Raw genomic sequence first — 22,365 nt, forward strand, 5'->3', positions numbered from 1 at the left:
GGATTTAAGACCTTGGTCATGTGACTACTTTCTCAGGTTGTTATAGTTCATGGTATATATAAACTTGTCATGGCATCTCTCTACAGACATCAATCTGCATGCGGACTCTATCACTCTCCCATAACACCTCTCTGTGAATGCATATGGTGAATGGCGTGTCCTTTCTACATATGTGACATCTCTTTGTAGCTGCATAGCTTATGTCACGAGTGCCCCTTTGTGACAACTCCCTATAAAACATAATGAGTTAGTCATGCCTTTTGGGAGTAATGTCAATCTATCTTTACCTCTAAATCTCTATGTCCCATACATGTATGCATAGGATCTTTGGGTCCCATATATAGTTTATGGGATCTCCATGTCCCATCACTTGACTCTACAGAAGTCATGACTACTCTATATCTCATCTCAAGTCGTTCTTTACTTATCTTGGCTCTAGCTTTCGCCTAATTCTTACATGCTTATTAGTTACATGTGTCAAGCTTATTCTCTCTCTTGGACACTTCTTAGTACTTCATTGTACATGCTTAGGATACCTTTCATGGGCATATCTAGTCATGACACCAAGCACAACCATGTGTACTTCTATTCATCGGCATGCATGCCTTCCAGATGCATGACTTCATTCCTATCTCATGGGTGTACTAATTTTTGAGGGATAACATCATATTTTCCTTTATGTTAATGTTTATACATCAACTAATCTACTAAGATTGATTCAACTGGTCATTAAGGCTTGTTTAGAAGTAATTTGCTTTAAAAAATAAAAATGAAAGAAATTCCATAGAACATTGACAAATATGTTAGTATAATTTAATTTTCACATTTTCAACGTAATGTTTTCAAACAAAAATGTCAAATGAATTTACATTTTTTGAATACACTTGATATCTCATTTGCTTGAGAATTGACTATTAAGAATTAGACATAGCAGTGGGACTGTATCGAGTTGATTTTAGCACAACCTATCATGCTTAAAGGCCAAACCCTGTTTAGGCCCACCAATTAACACTTATCCCCTATTTACATGGGCTGAGGTTGTGCCGCGTGAATTTACCATTGTAATCACTCCACAATTTCTTAGTCGTAAAGTATATGGGCAACGTCAAATTGAACACCATTAAGCTGATAGTGAAGATGGCAATGATAATCTGGCAAGAAGTTCAATTAGAGACATGGACATGTTAAATTACAAGCTGTATGTTATGCGATTGGTAGCAACTGGCAAGGGACACATGCTGAAATGTTGGTTACGCCAAGTGTTATATTACGATCTGGGCATTTATTTAGTCCACTAAGCGAACAAATAATTACAACTAATTTTACGAAAAAATTAAAAAAAAAACACATAGCATGGTAATATATAAACATGATTGAAAATAATTTATTCATTTAGATTACAGTTTCATTGCTTCATATCATCGTGCATCCCTTGAAGAAAATAATATAAATCCAAATAACATGAGAAAATAGAAAATTTAACAACAATGAAAACTTAAGTTAACAATGATAATTTTTAAGCAATAGCAATACTGTGGAGGACAACTGTTTCAACAGTAAGTCCAGGTCCAAATCCGAAGAGTACTCCCCACTCAAGACCTTCTCCAGTAGTCTTTAATCCATTTTCTTTTGATTTCTTCCTCATTTCATCTAAAATAAACAAGACACATGCACTTGACATGTTTCCATACTCGGAAAGAACGTGTCTTGTGGGATGCAACTTCTCTTCCTTGAGGCCTAATTTAGCTTCAACTTGATCCAAAATTGCAGGGCCACCGGGATGTGCAATCCAGAAAAGTGAGTTCCAGTCAGAAATTCCTAAAGGTTGGAATGCTTCAGCCAAGCTCTTCTCAATGTTCTTAGAAATAAGTCCGGGAACATCTTTCAAAAGGTGAAATGTAAGCCCGACTTCGCGAAGGTGACCATCAATAGCCCCATCACTATCAGGCAAAATTGTTTGCGCCGTAGAGACTAATTCAAACATGGGTTTCTCAACTTCGGGAATAGGGTCAGAACCAACAATGACAGCAGCTGCACCATCGCCGAACAAAGCTTGACCCACAAGACTATCAAGGTGGGTGTCACTCGGACCACGAAAAGTAACAGCGGTAATTTCTGAACACACAACAAGGACACGAGCACCTTTGTTGTTCTCAGCCAAGTCTTTTGCAAGGCGAAGAACCGTGCCACCAGCAAAGCAACCTTGTTGGTACATCATGTAACGCTTAACAGATGGACGAAGGCCCAAGAGCTTGGTGAGTTGGTAGTCCGCACCAGGCATGTCAACACCACTGGTGGTGCAAAACACCAAGTGGGTGATTTTGGATTTGGGCTGACCCCATTCCTTAATAGCCTTGGCGGCCGCTTCTTTACCCAGCTTTGGAACCTCAACCACCACCATATCTTGCCTAGCATCCAATGAAGGTGCCATATATTCGCAAACAGCTGGGTTTTCTTTCAAAATCTCCTCAGTCAAGTACATGTATCGCTTCTTGATCATGGATTTTTCACCTGAAATATATGACAAAAGAAGATCAATAATCCGCCCAAATGTTTTTTTTTTTTTAAGGGAACAATATAATAAACCCTAGAGTTAACTAATAGGTTAGATAAGAGAATTATTCCTATCCAAAGTACATAAGGAGAAAAGTCCTTTGCCTATTTTAGTAGATTCATTCCAGTGCGTTATGTCATTTATATTATAATCTTCCCAATTTACTATTTCCTAAGCGTGTGTGCTTTTAGAATTTCAGAAAGTAAATAGAAAGAAAAAGAGTGTAATCTGTTGTAGGCTAAATTTTCAGTGTATTCGATGACTCACACATGCGCTTGAATTTCTCTTTAAGCTCTGTCTTGTGCTCACTGTTGGTGATCCGGAAGTAATAGTCAGGATAGGTGCTTTGATCAACACAGTTGGGAGGAGTTGCCGTTCCGATAGCCATGACGGTGGCCGGCCCTTGGGCACGTTGAGCCTTGCGAACTTCATCAACGCTCACCATTTTCTCTGTCGGGGTAAGCAAGGAAAGGACTGAGTATTCTATTAATTTGCTAAGGAAATAATATTGCTGTTGTATCGAATGCTGTAAGTTTGGTGACAATTTATAAGAACGGGCGAAGGCTTGGTAGGTGAGTAGTCCAGTCTTGTTTGCCGTTCTTAAACTATTTTATATTTACATACAAATCAATTTTTTATATTTTTTTGAAGATTTCAGACTTTGAATAGTTTGAACACATTTAAATTAAAGTCATCAAATAAAATATATGAAACAGGTAGGTGATTCAAAGAATTGGTCAAACTCATCCATATATGTCATGCACGACCCAAAATTTAATTCATCATTATATACCTAAAACTCCATTTATTTCAAAATTTGTTTTGTGCACCCCAAGATTTACCTATCCAGTGAAATCGGATAGGATTTCACAACCATTTAAAAAAAAAAATTAACTTTACTCATATATACTGGTAATAGATTTCTCATACACCATTAAACTTTTTTATAAATATATTCAAATATGATAATTTATATATTATATATAGTTTATGATTATTTTTATGTTAAATAATGAATTAGTTAGTTCTTTTTTTTTTATAATTAATTAATGAATATGAATAGATTATTGAAAGCTTAATGTCAAATTGGCAGGTGCAGAGCCTTTAATTTACTTGGCTAAATTACAAACATTAAGGCAACTAGATCTTTTATTTATGTTTCTAATATGATGAAGCATCACTTCTTTGAAAATATAGTATATAAATTTCAAAGTTGGAGGATTTGAAGCTTCTACCATTGGCTTCAGCAGGTTGACCCAGAGAGCTTTGTTATATCGTCAGCATTTTTACTCTAATGCTTGAAATCAGGGTCACGAAATTGAATATTTCTCCAAAAATATACATAAGGTTATTTATTTCTTTCTTAATATTAAATAACTGGTTCATATATATATATATATAGAGAGAGAGAGAGAGAGAGATGATAATTTATTTGACTCAAAGATTGGCCATTTAGTATTGACTTTACCTAACATGGGTAGGTAGTAATGAGTTTGGGATTTGAAAAAGGGATATTAATTTTTTGAAAGGGTTTATGAAAAATAATTACAACTACCTTGATTCGTGTTTGACGAAATTGTTTCTATATATAAACTGACTTTTTAGTCATTCTTTTCCTTTTTCTTTTAAATTCTTCTCAAGCTCTTCAACTCCGTTTCCAACTAAAATCCGATCATTTATAGTAAATCGACTTTAAACTTTAAGGATAACTGATAAATAAGGTTACATGTAATTGTTTCCATGATATATTGTACAAATTTTATGATAAATGCACCTATTAAAGTTTGCAAGGTTTCTTAAAAAGATATGATTTTAGGTTTATGGGTTGAGTTTGATGGATTTGATTATCATTTTGGTGATTCAGTTGTGAATGTGGCTGGGATTGAAAAAAGTAGGAATGTATTTGTATGAGATTGAATTGATTTTTAGGCAATTTGGGAAACATAGGCAATGTATCAATGAGATTTTGACAATTAGCATATGTTATCCAATTAGCATATATAGGGAGGTAAGTGTAAGAATTTTATGTTAAGAGAGGTTACTACAATCTTTAAATTAATATGGTTTATATGCAATGATTTATTGTATTCAACGGGGTAAGTGTAAACATTTTATGCTAAGAAGAGATGAAAGAAATTTCCTTTCAAGTATAAAAGGGGATAAGTGTAAGAATTTAATGCTAAAATAGGGTTACATAGTTTTCCACTTAGTGTAGTTTTCTTATATAGAACTAAGTTAGTGTATTATTATAACCCTCTCTCCCCACTAATTGAGAGAAATTATAATAACCCTTATAGCTGTTTTAACCAAGCTAGTCTTTCTCTAATTTTGACACTTAAGTTTATTTCTTTAAGATTCTCTTTATTAGTAATTACTCGTTAATAATTGTCAATTGAGATAAAGTTTTTTGATTTTATCTTTGATCTTAAAACACAAAGTAACTAATAATTGACATTTGTTATATGATAGAATTTGGTATTGAATGATTTATAAATATTAAACTTCGACAATTCCATAAGATATTTGAGAAAAAACAGATATATATTTTAATTATGAGAATAAATTCTCCATTCTAAAACCCTAAAACTTTCTTATTTTTCTCACTTAAACATTAAGGTTGTCCAAGTAATAATCTGGTCTTCAATAAAATATGATGGTGTAAGATTGCGAGGAAGTTTAATATTTAACCAAAAGTTAAAAAAGAAAAAAACACAAGGATGTGTTGAAAAATTGCCCATGACGAAAATAATTAATTCATTAAGGTTTCAAATTCATTGTTGTTTTCACTACATAAATACTTCTTGATATTGTCATACATCCTTTGGGGAATTTAATGTAAATAACATTGAAATTTTGAAAAATAAGAAGCATAATGAAAAATCAATTCAACATAACAATTATTAAATGGTAGCAATACTGTGAAGAACCACTGTCTCAACAGTAAGTCCAGGGCCAAATCCGAAGAGAACCCCCCACTCAAGACCCTCACCTGTGGTCTTGAAACCATTTTCGATTGATTTCTTTCTCATTTCATCCAAAATAAATAACACACATGCACTTGACATATTGCCGTATTCAGAAAGTATATGTCTTGTGGCATGTAACTTCTCTTCTTTAAGACCTAATTTGGCTTCAACTTGGTCTAAAATTGCTGGGCCACCTGGATGTGCAATCCAAAAAAGTGAGTTCCAATCGGAGATACCCAAGGGTTTGAATGCTTCGACCAAACTCTTCTCAATGTTCTTGGAAATAAGTCCAGGAACATCTTTTAAAAGGTGAAATGTAAGCCCAACTTCACGGAGATGCCCATCAATAGCCCCATCGCTATCAGGCAAAATAGTTTGAGCTGTAGAGACTAATTCAAACATGGGCTTCTCAACTCCTGGCACTGGGTCAGAACCAACAATGACAGCAGCTGCACCATCGCCGAACAAGGCTTGACCCACAAGACTGTCAAGGTGGGTGTCACTAGGACCCCGGAAAGTAACAGCTGTAATTTCTGAACACACAACAAGGACACGAGCACCTTTGTTGTTCTCAGCCAAGTCTTTTGCAAGGCGTAGAACCGTGCCGCCAGCAAAGCAACCTTGTTGGTACATCATATAACGCTTAACAGATGGACGAAGACCCAAGAGCTTGGTGAGTTGGTAGTCAGCACCAGGCATGTCAACACCACTGGTGGTGCAAAACACCAAGTGGGTGATTTTGGATTTGGGCTGACCCCATTCCTTAATAGCCTTAGCAGCTGCTTCTTTACCTAGCTTTGGGACCTCAACCACCACCATATCTTGCCTGGCATCCAATGAAGGTGCCATATATTCGCAAACAGCTGGGTTTTCTTTCAAAATCTCTTCTGTCAAGTACATGTATCGCTTCTTGATCATGGATTTTTCGCCTGAAAAAAATTCACAAAAGAAGATCAATTGGAGTGGTTGGATATTAAAAATAACTAGGTTGGTGAGGATAAAATAAATGTATGATAATTGTTGTAATCTCTACACATTGTAAGTCACCCTAAAATGACTTACACATGCGCTTGAATTTCTCCTTAAGCTCAGTCTTGTGCTCACTGTTGGTGATACGGAAGTAATAGTCAGGATAGGTGCTCTGATCAACACAGTTAGGAGGAGTTGCTGTTCCAATCGCCATGACGGTGGCAGGACCGTCGGCACGTTGAGCCTTGAAAACTTGGTCAACGGTCACCATAGTTCTCTTTCTTGTATTGTATTTGCTAAGGAGATGTATAAAATGAGTGCTGTGTGGATTACTGTTTGTTTGTCGGGTATTTATAAGAGAAAGAATTGGTAGTTGAGTAGTAAGTGATATATCTCCAGTCTTGTTTGCCGGTTTGACACTAATTTATTACATGTGCGATAATTAAATCAAAATGCCATATTTGTTCAAGAAAAACCAATTGTTTTGAACATTTCAAAGATTCCACCGATTCATATATTAAGGTCACTAAGAAACCAACAAAATTTCGATATCAGATGGGTTGGTGAACTTAAAGAATTGGTCAGACTGAACCATATGTATGCCTAATATTTAATCAACTAAATTCCAAATTTTCATTGTTGGCTATTGACTATAACAAAAAAGGGTAGATGGTTGAGGGTTAAGTTTGACTGCCAGATTGGCCGACGGAGTTAGATGCTCTTATAATACACCGAGAAGTATTGGAGGATGTGATCTAAAAGGAGATATATTAAACCACTGTTTATCTTGAACAAGTCAAGTTTGGACAATAAAAATTTATCTTATCAATCTTGAGATTGATATCTCGTTAATATCATTATATTTAAACTCATCTTGTTGGTGATTATACTTATTATCTAACAATTCTTTCTTTTCTTTTTTTTCCTAATATTATTATTTATTAATTGTGGCAAACTCAATTCTTTCTTTCTTTTGTTCAGGTTCAATTCAATTCGAATTTACTCATACGCAGAATATTAAAGTGGATTGTTGATGTATGGTCATGACTCATTTGGGCTTTGCAAAGGGCTTTTGTTAAAAAAGAAAAAAACTAAAATTTAACTATAAGATTATAATTCATTATGTGGACTTTCTGTAACACTCTGTATCGAAGATACTTCTCTTTGATAGAAAAATTACTCACTTAGTCTAAATACGTAATATAAAAAATATAATACGAATTTCCAAACATGCAAAATTACAAAAATACTCTTATTTGAATCAAATGCAGAATATGCTCATACCAAGTGTCATATAAAACATCTCAAAATAACAATCCACCTAATCCAAGTCATAAATAACATCTTGAAAATGTATGTAAAATAAAATGTCTGAAAGTCACACCCAATAGTCTACAAGATGGGATCTCTGGGTCCCATATATAATCTACAGAGTCTCTATGTCTCATCACTCAACTCTACAAAAGTCATAACTACTCTCTCTCTCTCTCTCGTCCCAAGCCATTTTTTATCTACCTTAGCGCTAGCTTTCACCTAATTCTTACATGTTTATTAATTACGTGTGCCAAGCTTATTCTCTCTCTTGGACACTTCTTGGAACTTCATTGTACATGCTTAGGATATCCTTCATGCACAACCATGTGTACTTCTATTCATGGGCATGCGTGCCTTCCAAAAGCATTACTTCATTCCGATCTCAAAGTTGAACTAATTTTTTAGGAATAAAATTGATCTTTTCTTTTATATGAACATTTGTACATCAATTAATCTATTAAGATTGATTCATCTGATCATTAATACTTATTTAGATGCAATTTACTTATAAAAAAATGAAAGAAATTGCGTGGAACATTGACAAACATGTTAGTATAATTTAATTTTCACATTTTCAATGTAATGTTTTTAAACAAAAATGTCAAATGAATTTACATTTTTTGAATACGCGTAATGCAAACCAATCATTTAAAAAAGCTATTTCTGAAAGATCAACCACTTGATATATCATTTGCTTCAGAATTGACTATTAAATCTTAGACATGATAAATAACTATGTCAAATCAATTTCAACACAACCTATCATACTTAAAGGCCATACCGTGGTTATACCTACCAATTGACACTTATCTTATCCCTCATTTATATCACAATCACTCCACAATTTCTTGGTTCGAAAGTATGTGGGCAAAGTCAAATTGAACAGCATCAAGTTGATAGTGAAGATGGCCAATGATAATCTGGCTAGACGTCCAATTAGAGACATGGACATGTTAAATTACAAGCTATATGTTATGCAATTGGTACCAACTGGCAAGGGACACATGCTGAAACGTTGGTTATGCCAAGTGTTATATTATGATTTGGGTATTTATTTAGTCGACTAAGCAAACGAATAATTACAACTAATTTTACAAAAAAAAAAAAACATGTAACGCGGTAATATATAAACATGATTGAAAATAATTTATTCATTAAGATTATAGTTTCACTTCTTCATATAATGGTACATCTGTTGAGGGAAATAACATAAATTCATATAACATGAGAAAATAGAAAATTTAAGGATAATGAAAAATTAAGTCACCAATGATAACCTTTAAGCACTAGCAACACTATGGAGGACAACTGTTTCAACACTAAGTCCAGGTCCAAATCCGAAGAGCACTCCCCACTCAAGACCTTCTCCAGTGGTCTTTAATCCATTTTCTTTTGATTTTTTCCTCATGTCATCTAAAATAAACAAGACACATGCACTTGACATGTTACCATACTCGGAAAGAACATGTCTTGTGGCACGTAACTTCTCTTCCTTGAGCCCTAATTTAACTTCAACTTGATCTAAAATTGCAGGGCCACCGGGATGTGCAATCCAGAAAAGTGAGTTCCAATCAGATATACCCAAAGGTTGGAATGCTTCAACCAAGCTCTTCTCAATGTTCTTGGAAATAAGTCCAGGAACATCTTTCAAAAGGTGAAATGTAAGCCCAACCTCACGAAGGTGGCCATCAATAGCTCCATCACTATCAGGCAAAATTGTTTGGGCTGCAGAGACTAATTCAAACATGGGTTTCTCAACTTCGGGAATAGGGTCAGAACCAACAATGAGAGCAGCTGCACCATCGCCAAACAAAGCTTGACCCACAAGACTATCAAGGTGGGTGTCACTCGGACCACGGAAAGTAACAGCAGTAATTTCTGAACACACAACAAGGACACGAGCACCTTTGTTGTTCTCAGCCAAGTCTTTTGCAAGGCGAAGAACCGTGCCACCAGCAAAGCAACCTTGTTGGTACATCATGTAACGCTTAACAGATGGACGAAGGCCCAAGAGCTTGGTGAGTTGGTAGTCAGCACCGGGCATGTCAACACCACTGGTGGTGCAAAACACCAAGTGGGTGATTTTGGATTTGGGCTGACCCCATTCCTTAATAGCCTTGGCGGCTGCTTCTTTACCCAGCTTAGGGACCTCAACCACCACCATATCTTGCCTAGCATCCAATGAAGGTGCCATATATTCGCAAATAGCTGGGTTTTCTTTCAAAATCTCCTCAGTCAAGTACATGTATCGCTTCTTGATCATTGATTTTTCACCTGAAATATATGACAAAAGAAGATCAGTTTAAACATATTGATGCAAAAAGCATAGTAAACATATTAACTGACAGTTGGTCACTATAATCTCTGTAGTCTGTGCAGATAAATTTTATGTCCAAATATTTTCGTTTTGTCTATATGAGCAAACAGTAAACTCTAAGTTTTGATGACTGATGGGTTAGATATGGGAATTTTTCCTGTCCACAATAAAAGAAAAAAGAAGATTATTTGGTCTATTTTAGTGGATACAAAACAACTAGGCTTTCTTAATAAATTTCATTGCAATTATAATTCTTCTGGAATGTTATTTCATAACGGTCTACCTTTAAATATTTCTAAAAGGAAAATAAAAAACAAAGAAAAGAATATAGTCAAAGTGTTTCACCCTTTCTCTAAAAACTAATCTGCTAAATTAACCAAAGGAGACCAGAAAAAACCTTTTCTGCAAATACAGAACAAGATGATGGATGAATTATAAGTTCCGATGACTTACACATGCGCTTGAATTTCTCTTTGAGTTCAGTTTTGTGCTCGCTGTTTGTAATACGGAAGTAGTAGTCAGGATAGGTACTTTGATCGACACAGTTCGGAGGAGTTGCGGTGCCGATGGCCATGATGGTGGCCGGGCCTTCGGCACGTTGAGCCTTGCGGACTTCGTCAACGGTCACCATTTTTATCTTTCAGCAAATAACAAGGGAAAAAGACTTAGTTTTGTACTTGCTGAGGGAATAAAATGATTGTCGTGGTGGGATGCTCGTTTAGGTGAGTATTTATAGGAAGGGTGGCAAGACTTGGTAGCTGAATGCCACGTGATAAAAGCCCCCCATCAACTTTCAGTGGCTGGCTGGCACGTGACGCACTGGTTGGTCTATATAAAACATTATTTGACCATGAACCACCGCATGACTGGGAGTTTTTGTTTGTTTACTCTCTCCACGTATTCCCAATCAAAGTCAAACATTTCGTCTTCAATTAATCCACCCAATTCGACGGTTCTAATTCATGATTAAGGCTCAGGTTTCTTGAATGTTAAGATTTTTTTGTATTTTAATCAAACCCCTCTTCCTGCAATCTCAATGGGATTATATTCTTATGGTACAAAATCAATAAAATTATTATGTATAAATAATAAAGATAAATTTATATGCAAATGATAATACGTTATTATAAAATTAAATAATTTAAAATTAAAGATAAAATAATACTTAATTATATAATTATAAATTTTTATTTAGATATAAGTTTATTTATTTTTTTGTCTACATAACACTACTGACAAAATTGTAAAATTAGGTAATTGACTTCATACATCTTAATACATTCTTGATGTATATATTAAATAAAATTTGATAATTTATCTTTTATTATTTATATTATTTTATTAAATTTTCAAATAATAAAAAATTTTGATAATATTTTTATTATCAATAGTACTGTGAAAGGTAATACAAGAAGTACCAACTCTATATTATGTATTAAAAAATTATTAATAAAATTTTTATTTTGCCATATTTTCTTATTTATTTATTAATTTAAAAAAATACTTTTATTTTCAATTAATATAACAAAAAATATATTTTAAAATAATTATACTCAATAATATTTAAGTAAAATAGCATCTTAGTAATCAAATCTAATAATTATTTATACTTATTATTTTTTATCAAACATAGTAAATATACGTTATTTTAATAATCTTTTAAGAATTTTATTTTTATATAACTTTTTAATTTTAGTAATACGTTAAGTTATATATAAAAAATAAGTGGATATAAATTAAAAATAAATTTTTATAATTTGAATTTGTCAAACAAATCCCTCGTCATCCCTCACAATTCAATCAGTCGGAGGTGGTTGAATTGGTATTGATTTTTTCTTTTTTTCTTTTTTTAAGTTTTCATATTGAAATCGTTAGGTTACAAATAAATAATTTTATATAGAAATTAAATAAATTATTATTAGCTACAATTAGAAACGAATTAGTCTCCACATGGGTCGCAATTATTGTTAATTTAGACTCCAGCTTCGTCACAGCTGTACCGTCAAAACCAGATTAGATATTTAATGCATAGATGTGGTCGGTCTAATTAAAATTTAATCTAAATTAAATTCCATCTCATTTCAATGTATCAGATTGATTAAATATAATGATCCAAAATTAATAGAATTTATAAATGTAATTAATTCAACTTCCATTTATGATCGTTGATAATGATAAGCGTAAACGTTATTTTCAAAAAAATTTATGCGAGATTTCTAGCTGGAAATAATAATTTATGTTCAATCTTTTTCATACATGTATGGCAGATAAGATATCTGATAATAATCTTTCACATTAATTACATAATATATCATTAATATTTAATTATAACTTATTTTAGTGTTACACGCAAAAGAAGCTCTTCTTTTTCTTTTTTTTTTTTTGACGAAGAAACCCTTGACCCTCTAAGCAACACTGGCAACAGCCATCATGTAGAGTACGTACGTACCACCATTCATTTACTTTTCTTGGGTTTGGTCCTAGACTTAGTCCTAATTAGATACGCCAATTAGATCCAACTTATAATATAAATTTTAAGTCTAACCTAAAAGATCTAGTCTGATTAAACAGTGTAGTATGTTGGGTCTGGCTCACAGGCCCTTCGGGTCAAACAATAGACTTTAATACAAATTTTTCTATCTCAATTTTTTTATTATATTTTTAATCTTAATTTTTTTATTAATTTTTTTCAAAAATTATCTGAATTCATAAATAATAATTATTTATATTTATAATTTTATTTTTATTTTAATTTTATCATTACAAAATATTATAAATAAATCTAAGATCAAATGAATTTAATTCATTTGAATATTATCATGCTGACGCTAATGATATTATTAATGATGCGCAAGGTAGAATAGGTGACCAACAAGTGAAAATGATAGTGGTACAGGTACAAGTCGCATTATTCGACAGAAAGAAAAAAAAAACAAACATCAAAAGTGTGGGGGCACTTCGATCGAATAGAGGAAATAATAGAAGGAAAATTAATTCGCCGAGCAGTATGTAAATATTGTGGCTCTTGTTTGACATGTGTAAATATAAGTGGGATGAGACATCTTCACCAACACGTTATTGGTTACTATGAAAAATTTTCACATGAGCTTAAAGGATAAAAATAAATTGCATTCACCCAATCGAGGTCCGTTGGTTATGACACCAGTTTAACAGGAGGTTCGATCAGTTTCGAACACATGGAAGAAAAATCAACTTTCATATATGATCAAATGAAAATGCGAGACTACATGACCAAGTATATAGTTACTTCTGATCAACCTTTTAATTATGCAGAAGATAAAATTTTAGAATGGATGATGCAAAATAATATTCAACTGACATTTAAAAGAATTCTTAGGTCCGATCAGTTTAACAGGAGGTTCGATCAGTTTCGAACACATGGGAGAAAGATCAACTTTCATATAGATCAAATGAAAATGCAAGACTATATGCCCAAGTATGTAGTTGCTTCTGATCAACCTTTTAGTTATGCAGAAAATGCAATTTTAGAATGGATGATGCAAAATAGTATTCAACTAGCATTTAAAAGAATTCTTAGGTCAACTATTAAGTCATACAACTTGACAAATTATGAATTAATGAAATTAAAAATTATTAGATAATTAAGTAATTTTAATAGTATTATTTCAATAACTTCTCACATAAGAGTTGAATCCATTCTAAAATTTCATCTTTTGCATAACTAAAAGATTGATTAAAAAACAATTACATACTCAATCATGTAGTCATGCATCTTCATTTGATCGTATATAAAAATTGATATTTCTTTCATGTGTTCGGAATTGCTCGAACCTCTACTGAACTAACATCATAACCAACGGAGTGCGATCGGGTGAATGTAATTTGTTTTTGTTCTCTAAGCTCATGTGAAATTTTTTTTACAGTAATCAGTAACGTGTTGACAAAGATGTCTCGTGCCACTTGTACTTGCATATATCAAACAAGAACCACAATGTTTACATACTGCTCAATGAATTAATTTTCCTTCTATAGTTTTCCCTATTCGATCAAAGTGCTCCCACACCACTGATGTTTGTTTTTTTTTCTCTCTGTAGAATAATGCAAATTTGTACCTATACCACTTTCACGTGTTGGTGCTCTACCTATTTCACCTTGTGCATCATCAATAATTATGGTTAGATTCAAGCCAAGTCAAGCATGAGCTCGGCTCGGTTCATATATAGTTGGCTCGAGTTTGAGTCTAGCCCTATCAATAATATCATCAATGCTAACATGATAATATTTAAAGGAATTAAATTTATTTGACTTTGAATCTATTTGTAATATTTTATAATAATAAAATTAAAATGAAATGAAATTATAAACATAAAAAATTATTATTTATAAATTTAGATAATTTTTGAAAGATAGTTGATGAGAGAAAATAAGATTGAGAATATAATAAAAGAATTGAGATTGAGATGATGAGATTAAAAAATTTATAAATAAAATTAAAAATAAAAAAAATTGGATTAATTTATATAAATAAATAAATAAATTTTAAAAACAAATTAAACAACGGCTAGCCGCCAGTAGCCGTTGAAGGCTTTTGGCCTTTTTTGACAGAGGCCAGAACGGCTTCTGCCATCTGCCTTGCCCTTAAGTCCTACATGGTTACCTTAAAATATATGTTTGAATATTATCGAATTTGAAATTTTCAAAGGAGAGTGCTGTGACTCAACATATAATTAATGCGAATGTAAAAGATAGTCAAAATTGCCAACAAGATGGACAAATATTCAAGTGCAGGAACGATCGTTTATTTCTTTTATTTATATAGAACCCATTCAATGTATCTGTTAAATAATCATAAATTCATAGTAACATTCTATTGGACACTTGATTTGAGCAGATACGGTGACGTGCAAAGCTGAAGGTGCTGAAGACAAATCCTTCAAGTTGTATTTTCCCATCACAAATATCCAATAGGCTGCATAACATCCATCTGAAAGAAAATTCCCCAACTCATTGTAAAATATTTTTTTATACTTCATTTTATTTTTATTTTTTAATCTTAATTTCGATTACCATTTGATTAGAATTAAAGTATGGTTTGTACAATGTGATCCCACCCAAGGTGAATCACTATATCGAGGTCATACCAATCATACTAATTATGAGAAATTTTTAGTCTAATAACCGATCTTATAATTATTACACTAAGTAAATTAAAAGTTTGATATTGAAATATCGTTAGAGGAGAATTGAACTTATATTTTTTATAACATAAAGTCTTATTTTTTATCACTTTAACTATCATTCAAGAGTTGTCTAAGTTAAATTTTCATCTTTTTACTTTCAAATTTATGTATTTATATACAAAAAAGAGAGTCTACTATATATCAAACATGTTAGATTCTATATGTGTCAACAAAATTATATCAATTGAAACAGGTAATTACTTGAAAAAGCATAGTTTATATATTAAGATTGATGAAGGAGAACATAATAATTTTTGTATATGGACATTTCTTGGTTTGGCACAAGACATATACCCATTAAAATTTAAAGATGGTCAAGAAGTTTACGTCTGTTCATATTTATGGATTTACTTTGTGTGTTGTGTTGTGAGAATGTTGAAAAAGGTGAGAATCCCTCATTTTAGCAAACAGTGGGTGGGAGATAGTCTTTTGACCTTTCAAAGTCAGTGATTTGGTAGCTTCATAAGGATGTGTATTCCAAAATGTATAAGAAATTTGAGTTTTTAAAACATTAATTTTTTAGATTTTTTATAGTAAAATACACTTTGATCAAAACGATTTGGAGAATATGCCGTCTCAACTGCCATGGATGGCTGTTCCAGGTTGGCCCCTTGGAGCTTTGTTAAAACTTATAACGTCAGAGCCTTTACCCCAGTGTTTATTACCTACCAAAACCAAGTTGTGATGATGTTTTTATTGAACAAAGACATTGAATTAATTGGCTCAATAATACATCAGGAAATTGATAAGAACTTATTCAGTTGAATATTTCTCCCATGCCAACGTAAAAGATAGTTTGAATGATAAAAAAAGAAATTTTATATATAATAGAGTATAAGTTTAATTTTTTTATAATAATATATCAAAATTAAACTTTTAATTTATTTAATTTTATAGTTATGAAATCGATCACTAAACCAAAGATTTATTCTACTTGATACAATTAGTTCTATTTCAATAAAATAATCAAACTCAGATAAGATTTTCCTGTACAAAAAAAATATATATATATATATATTTATTTATTTATTTCTCCAGTCTCATTTGCCGTCTTGACATTTACATTAATTAAAATCAAACATTATGTAAGCATTTTGGTCCTAATATAAAATATATATTTGACATTTGTTTCAAAAATTTCTACTTGTTAAATTATATTGGTATGTTTTAGGTGATTTAGATTAAGTCAAATAATAATAAAAAATATAAATATAATATTTATTGATTTAAAAAATATAAATAGATATATATTTATATATTATTATGTGATTATGTGTTATTTTATTTTTAATTTTAAAATATTTTATTAAATTTATATTTATTTATATATTTAAAATATTTATACATAATTTTATTTTTAAAAAAAAAAAACACCGGCCTTGCGACATATTCCATTAAATGCCAAAAGGAGACAGTCAATGGTCAATTTAAATAATTGCCGGACGCAACAACAGATGTTAGTTCTAAATTTAATTAACTATTTTCCAAAAATCAACTGGATTTCTTCTCTCTTACTCTATATTAATTAAATGGGTCACGATAAGATCTTAATATTAATTATATGGATAATTATTTCTATATGATAGCTCTCCAAATGGGTTCCACGTTGAAATAATTAATAAATATAGGTTAATTATTTCAACCTTATTTAAACTTTTTTTTTTTTTTGAAATTTTGAAAGACATTTATAAATACTTGGCCCCTTTCCATACTTCAACACGACAAGTTTTTATATGAAAAGATTCATCAATTATTATTATAGTTAAATCATGCTTACCAACCACAGCAAGTTGAAAGGGTCATCGTTGAAGGCAGAATTTTTTATTTTTTAGGGAATTTTCGAAGTAAATAATACAGGTTTCAAACCATTTAATTCTTTGTTTAGTATATAATTTTGCAAAGGGTCAAAAGACTTATTCTCACCCAAGGTTTGGTGAAAGCTCAAACTTTCATAGATTAATTTTTAAAAAATTTTAATATCTAGTTTATATTAAAATACATTAATTAAGGTTAACAGTAAAAATATTATTTAATTAAAAATATTAAAAAAATTAAAAATTTATCATATCTTTTTCCAACTTTAGTTTAAAAATCAAACAAATTCTGTTACTTCAAGTTTAAAAAATAACCACTTTCCCTTAAGGTGTTTTTTTTTTTTTTTTGAATTACCATTTTCTGACAAACTTCATCGTCTCTAGCCTCGTTCCCTCTCTCTTTCAATTTCTCTCTTCTTTCAAATCACTCTCTCTTTAACCATCTTTGTGGGAAACAAAAATGAAATTGTTTTATTTCAAACGAAAACGATGAATCGAAGATTCTAAGTAAAGTCACACTATGTGATAATAGAAAACTATTTAATTCACCATTAAGAGTAGAATTTATAAATTTCATAACATAAAGAATTTTCCACACTCTCCTGAGCTCTTTTCCATTCACAAAAATGAGGACAAATAATGGTATATTTTTATTTAAAAAACACAAAGCGGGGAGAGAAAAGGAAAACAAATAAATACGAAGAGCCTTATGAGAATCACGAGCTTTTAACTCAATGTTGACAATATAAAATGAAGGACCAAGGATTTGATAATAAGTCTTGGACCCGATTCGAAAAAAAAAACTCGCCATTCAAACCCTTCTGTTGTTTTGAGCCCATCTTTAATTGCTTTCTTTTTCATTTCATCCAAAACAAACAGTATAGTTACACTTCCATGTTATTGTGCTCTGCAAGTAGGTTTCCAATTGCATGCAATTTCTTTGCCTTAAAACCTAATTGGGCTTGAATTTGATCCAAAATTTCTGGGCCCCCAAGTTACGCAGCCCAAAAGATTGAATTCCAATCAATGATTACTGAAGGTTTGAATACCTCAATCAGTCTTTCTCAATGTTATGAAGATTACTTTATAACATTAAAGTATTACATAGAAGTCTGCTTCCTTAATTATAAGAAAACTTTATTCATGAAAATAAAGAGTACAACTTGAAATTAGGAAAAAAAAAAAAAGTGTTACTTTCAAACACTCTCACACATATAAAGATTCGTCTGAATTTTAAGGCCAATAAGCCAGCAAATTAAAACGTAGAAACATAGGAAAATCTAAACTTTGTGGATTATCCGGTGCTTAGTATTTGATGCTTTCTACGGTTGTTGGGCCCTATGCATTGCAACTGTGAAGAACCAAACTTTCAATAGTAAGCCCAGGACCAAATCCAAAAAGTACTCCCCATTCCAACCCATCTCCTGTGGTCTTAAGCCCATTTTCAATTGATCTCTTCCTCAACTCATCTAAAGCAAACAATACAGTCACACTTGACATATTACCATATTCTGCAAGCACATGTCTTGTTGCAAGCAACTTTTCAGGTGTCAGTCCTAGTGTGGCCTCAATTTGATCCAAAATTGCAGGCCCACCAGGATGAACAGCCCAAAATATTGAGTTCCAATCAGAGATACCTAATGGTTGGAATAACTCAATCAACTTCTTCTCGATGTGGGTTGCAATAAGACCTGGAACTTCTTTTCCAATATGAATTATTAGTCCGCTTTCACGAATACTTCCAGTAATAGCCCCAGGGCTATCAGACACTATTGTTGGGGATGTAGAGATCAATTCAAAGATAGGCTTCTCAACACCGGGCATTGGATCTGCACCAACTACAAGAGCAGCTGCCCCATCACCAAATAAGGAATGGCTCACAAGTACATCTATATCTGTCTCACTAAAGCCACGCAAGCCAATCAAGGTCACCTCAGAAACCACAATCAAGACACGTGCACCTTTATTGTTCTCAACTAGGTCTTTGGCCATTCGTAATACAGTGCCACCCCCATTACAACCTTGTTGGTACAACATCAATCGCTTGACAGATAGGTCAAGGTCTAAGAGCTTGAGAATTCGATAGTCAATCCCTGGCAAGAATGCAGACATAGTGGTGCAACAAATTAAGTGAGTGATTTTGGATTTTGGTTGACCCCATTCCTTAATGGCCTTCTCAGCAGCTTCTCTACCTAATTGTGATATTAATACAGCAGATATATCTTGTCTAATATCCAATGAAGGTGCATTATGTTCACGTATAATTGGGTTTTCTTCTACAAACTCTTCATTGACGTACATGTGTCGCTTTCTTATCATAGTTTTATCACCTGAAAATATTGAATACATCTAGGTTATTTTGTTAATTCCAAATAGATATATGCAATTGTAAATTAAAAGTATTGATAATTCAGAGACATAGAGGTAAAGTTAGATTTTTAATAAATCCTTTCAAATCTTAATCTAACAATTACAGGGGTTTATTCCATGTTAATTAATAATCTAGATCAAGAATACATCATATGTTCTACCAATCTTATATGATAACCCTTCAATGTTATGTTACAAAATTTTCAGCTTAACTAAAGCAATGTTTGTGTAATTGTTATTACACACACTTTTAAGTACATAAATATGTACATAGTTTATGTGTATCATCATATGATTTAGTGATTTTAAATTAAGGATAAAGTAACAATTAATTATATGATGAAACACATACGTGTGTATTTATTTATACACTCAAAATAGATATATAGAGTATTATTCATTTTACATACAATGTCAAATAAAAACCTAGAATCTTTATAATATGATGGTTGAATCACATATTGTATAATATATCAAAATCCTAATTTTTCATATTGTATATCGAATATCATATCAAATTGTATGATACAATTTTAAAAAAATTTAATTGATATGACATCATTTAAAAAATATTATAAACATAATTGAAAATTATCATATATACCTACACTACATTATCATTTACTTGAAAAAGTGTATTAATCTATATCGTTAAATATATCTATTATATTATATTAATTTGATATACCTTATGATACGTATCATTTTTCATTTGTATTATATCGTATTATAAGATATGTATCATATATCGTAAAATACTGATAACTATATTTTGTAATACTTCAAAGCAAACTTGAAATTCAACCAATTAGACGTTAGCTAATAGCAAAATAGTAGAAACAGTAAAAATAGAAATAAAAGTAAAAGAGCAATAGAAATGGAAATAGAAAAAGTTGATATATTCTTACACATGCGTTGCATTTTCTTTTTAAGTTCGATCATGTGGTCGTCATGGGTCATGCGAAAATAGGTATCAGGAAATTTGCTTTGTTCAAAGTAGTGTGGAGGATTTGCTGTTCCAATGGCCAAGATTGTGGCTGTGCCTTGAGCACGTTGAGCCTTTCGAATTTCCTCCATCGAAATCATTTTGCCTCCGGTCTGATTAGTCTTAGTCTTGACTCTTTGAGTTTTGTTGATGATGTTCTTCGTACATGGCTAGTCTATATATATATATATATATATATATATATATATATATATATATATATGAACGCCAAACACATAAAAACATCATGCATGTTTTCCACATGCGATTTAAAAATGAAAGTATTAGACAAGGAATCTTTAAAGTACCCAACTTGGAAAATATTGAATGCGACTAAAACGAAAAAGGAAAGAAAAACAAACTTCTGTAATACTAGGGTTCTAATCTTTCTTGGCAGTTGGTTGTTAACCGTTCTCAGGAGAATTTGCACTAAACCCTGCAATGGTATTGTAATATAATGAGAAATACTATGAGTACCTAATTTGGGTATATAAATATATACACATTTATATGTTATCACATGATTAGTGTTATTTTATTTTTAATTCAAAATCACTTAATTATATAATAACATATATAAGTATGTACATATGTATATATCAAAGTAGATACACATAGTTTTATTATAATAAAATTCACAATAATTGGGGGCTTTTGTAATTAAATAAGCCATTTTTAGTTCCAAAAACTCTTATTGTTTCTTACATGTGTCAACACACACAGCATGTTAGTAAATAAAAAACTCTTTAAACTTGGGTAAAATTATATGTAAATATAAATTGTATAAATTTATCTGCATAAATTAAGATGGTAGTTTGTGTATGAGAGATATAATTTTTTTTTTTCTTACTCCACAATTGTCTAATCAAATAATATTACCTTATTTTGTACGAAAAGTTATTTTCTCACCCCATTTTTCCGAGTAAAGAATCAACCTTAATTTGTAATAATAAAATGCATTCAATAAAAAGTAAAGCATTTCATTTTTTAAATCTCCATTCTATTCTATGCAACAAAAATGAGCTTCTTGAATCCAGACTAAGGTGTGTTTAGATTTTCACTGGTTTGTTCTAATTTATTCAGATTTATTAAGATACTATATATATATTTCCTTTTCCTTTTATTGGCAGTTGGTTGTTAACAGTTCTTAGTTCTATATTACATAGACAAACTCTTTTTAATGCCGAAACAGCTCAGAACCTTACTGTTCTTCGCATGTTTAACATCCACGATTAATTTAGGAAACATCCCTTACCATTATCAAAGTAGTTGATATTCTCCAATAGCTAAAAGATTCTTCTTACTTATGGCTAAAAAAAGAAAATTAAGTTTGATATCAAAATGTTATGAAATTACACAAACTTTGAAAAATAACATTTTCACCTCAGTTGGTCAACCCTTTCATCTTCTAATTGGGTTTACGGATGGAAGAAAAACCATATATGAGGGCTCTCTTTTTGATTAATAAATTCGATTTGATCCACCAGTTTAACGGTTCAAACCCTTAACAACTAGTACCAAATGAACATTACATAGACACCATGTCACATCTACTCAATCAGGCACAAGATAGTCAATCAAATTCTGTGTTTCTAAAGTTCCACTTTTAGGCACAATGGATATAATTTGGCACTCTCATATAAACTCAACAAAACCTATTCCAAAACATTTACTTTTTCATGTTAACCAAATTAGAAAACATTCAACGTTCATAAGCTTACACTTGCATTTTCCCGTTCTAACCTTAAACCCTTGCTACACACTTATTTGATTTCTTATAAATTGGATTGTATTGAATGAAAACACTTGTGTATCTACTCTATACAGGAGTAGTTTTACTATTTTATTGATCTA

The 22,365-nt window shown here is 31.6% G+C and overlaps 4 protein-coding genes across 4 annotated transcripts; all 4 read right to left on the reverse strand.

Moving 5' to 3' along the window:
- Window positions 1–1,362: 1,362 nt before the first annotated feature.
- Window positions 1,363–3,075, reverse strand: LOC123221036 (chalcone synthase 1-like). Its single transcript, XM_044643702.1, has 2 exons — window positions 2,822–3,075; window positions 1,363–2,511 (listed from the first exon to the last, which is right to left on the reverse strand). The coding sequence occupies exons 1-2, from the start codon at window positions 2,997–2,999 to the stop codon at window positions 1,517–1,519; spliced, it is 1,173 nt and encodes a 390-aa protein (XP_044499637.1). The 5' UTR covers window positions 3,000–3,075; the 3' UTR covers window positions 1,363–1,516.
- A 2,216-nt stretch (window positions 3,076–5,291) lies between these two features.
- LOC123221038 (chalcone synthase 1-like) lies at window positions 5,292–6,828 on the reverse strand. The gene is made up of 2 exons (XM_044643705.1): window positions 6,583–6,828; window positions 5,292–6,449 (listed from the first exon to the last, which is right to left on the reverse strand). Exons 1-2 carry the CDS (start codon window positions 6,758–6,760, stop codon window positions 5,455–5,457), a joined length of 1,173 nt encoding a protein of 390 aa, XP_044499640.1. The 5' UTR covers window positions 6,761–6,828; the 3' UTR covers window positions 5,292–5,454.
- A 2,100-nt stretch (window positions 6,829–8,928) lies between these two features.
- On the reverse strand, window positions 8,929–10,839 carry LOC123221035 (chalcone synthase 1). Its single transcript, XM_044643701.1, has 2 exons — window positions 10,574–10,839; window positions 8,929–10,077 (listed from the first exon to the last, which is right to left on the reverse strand). The coding sequence occupies exons 1-2, from the start codon at window positions 10,749–10,751 to the stop codon at window positions 9,083–9,085; spliced, it is 1,173 nt and encodes a 390-aa protein (XP_044499636.1). The 5' UTR covers window positions 10,752–10,839; the 3' UTR covers window positions 8,929–9,082.
- A 7,655-nt stretch (window positions 10,840–18,494) lies between these two features.
- LOC123221042 (chalcone synthase J-like) lies at window positions 18,495–20,612 on the reverse strand. The gene is made up of 2 exons (XM_044643708.1): window positions 20,435–20,612; window positions 18,495–19,486 (listed from the first exon to the last, which is right to left on the reverse strand). The coding sequence occupies exons 1-2, from the start codon at window positions 20,610–20,612 to the stop codon at window positions 18,495–18,497; spliced, it is 1,170 nt and encodes a 389-aa protein (XP_044499643.1).
- Window positions 20,613–22,365: the final 1,753 nt, after the last annotated feature.

This window comes from Mangifera indica, chromosome 7 (genome assembly GCF_011075055.1).
Source record: "Mangifera indica cultivar Alphonso chromosome 7, CATAS_Mindica_2.1, whole genome shotgun sequence".
Taxonomy (NCBI): Eukaryota; Viridiplantae; Streptophyta; class Magnoliopsida; order Sapindales; family Anacardiaceae; genus Mangifera; species Mangifera indica.

What these genes read in the sequence shown, in the direction of transcription:
- LOC123221035 (XM_044643701.1), bottom strand. Translation starts at nt 10,751, where the DNA reads ATGGTGACCGTTGACGAAGTCCGCAAGGCTCAACGTGCCGAAGGCCCG. An exon ending in AGAGAAATTCAAGCGCATGT is followed by an intron (nt 10,078 to 10,573) that starts GTAAGTCATCGG and finishes CATATATTTCAG; the next exon opens with GTGAAAAATCAATGATCAAG.
- LOC123221042 (XM_044643708.1), bottom strand. Translation starts at nt 20,612, where the DNA reads ATGATTTCGATGGAGGAAATTCGAAAGGCTCAACGTGCTCAAGGCACA. An exon ending in AAAGAAAATGCAACGCATGT is followed by an intron (nt 19,487 to 20,434) that starts GTAAGAATATAT and finishes CAATATTTTCAG; the next exon opens with GTGATAAAACTATGATAAGA.
- LOC123221036 (XM_044643702.1), bottom strand. Translation starts at nt 2,999, where the DNA reads ATGGTGAGCGTTGATGAAGTTCGCAAGGCTCAACGTGCCCAAGGGCCG. An exon ending in AGAGAAATTCAAGCGCATGT is followed by an intron (nt 2,512 to 2,821) that starts GTGAGTCATCGA and finishes CATATATTTCAG; the next exon opens with GTGAAAAATCCATGATCAAG.
- LOC123221038 (XM_044643705.1), bottom strand. Translation starts at nt 6,760, where the DNA reads ATGGTGACCGTTGACCAAGTTTTCAAGGCTCAACGTGCCGACGGTCCT. An exon ending in GGAGAAATTCAAGCGCATGT is followed by an intron (nt 6,450 to 6,582) that starts GTAAGTCATTTT and finishes AATTTTTTTCAG; the next exon opens with GCGAAAAATCCATGATCAAG.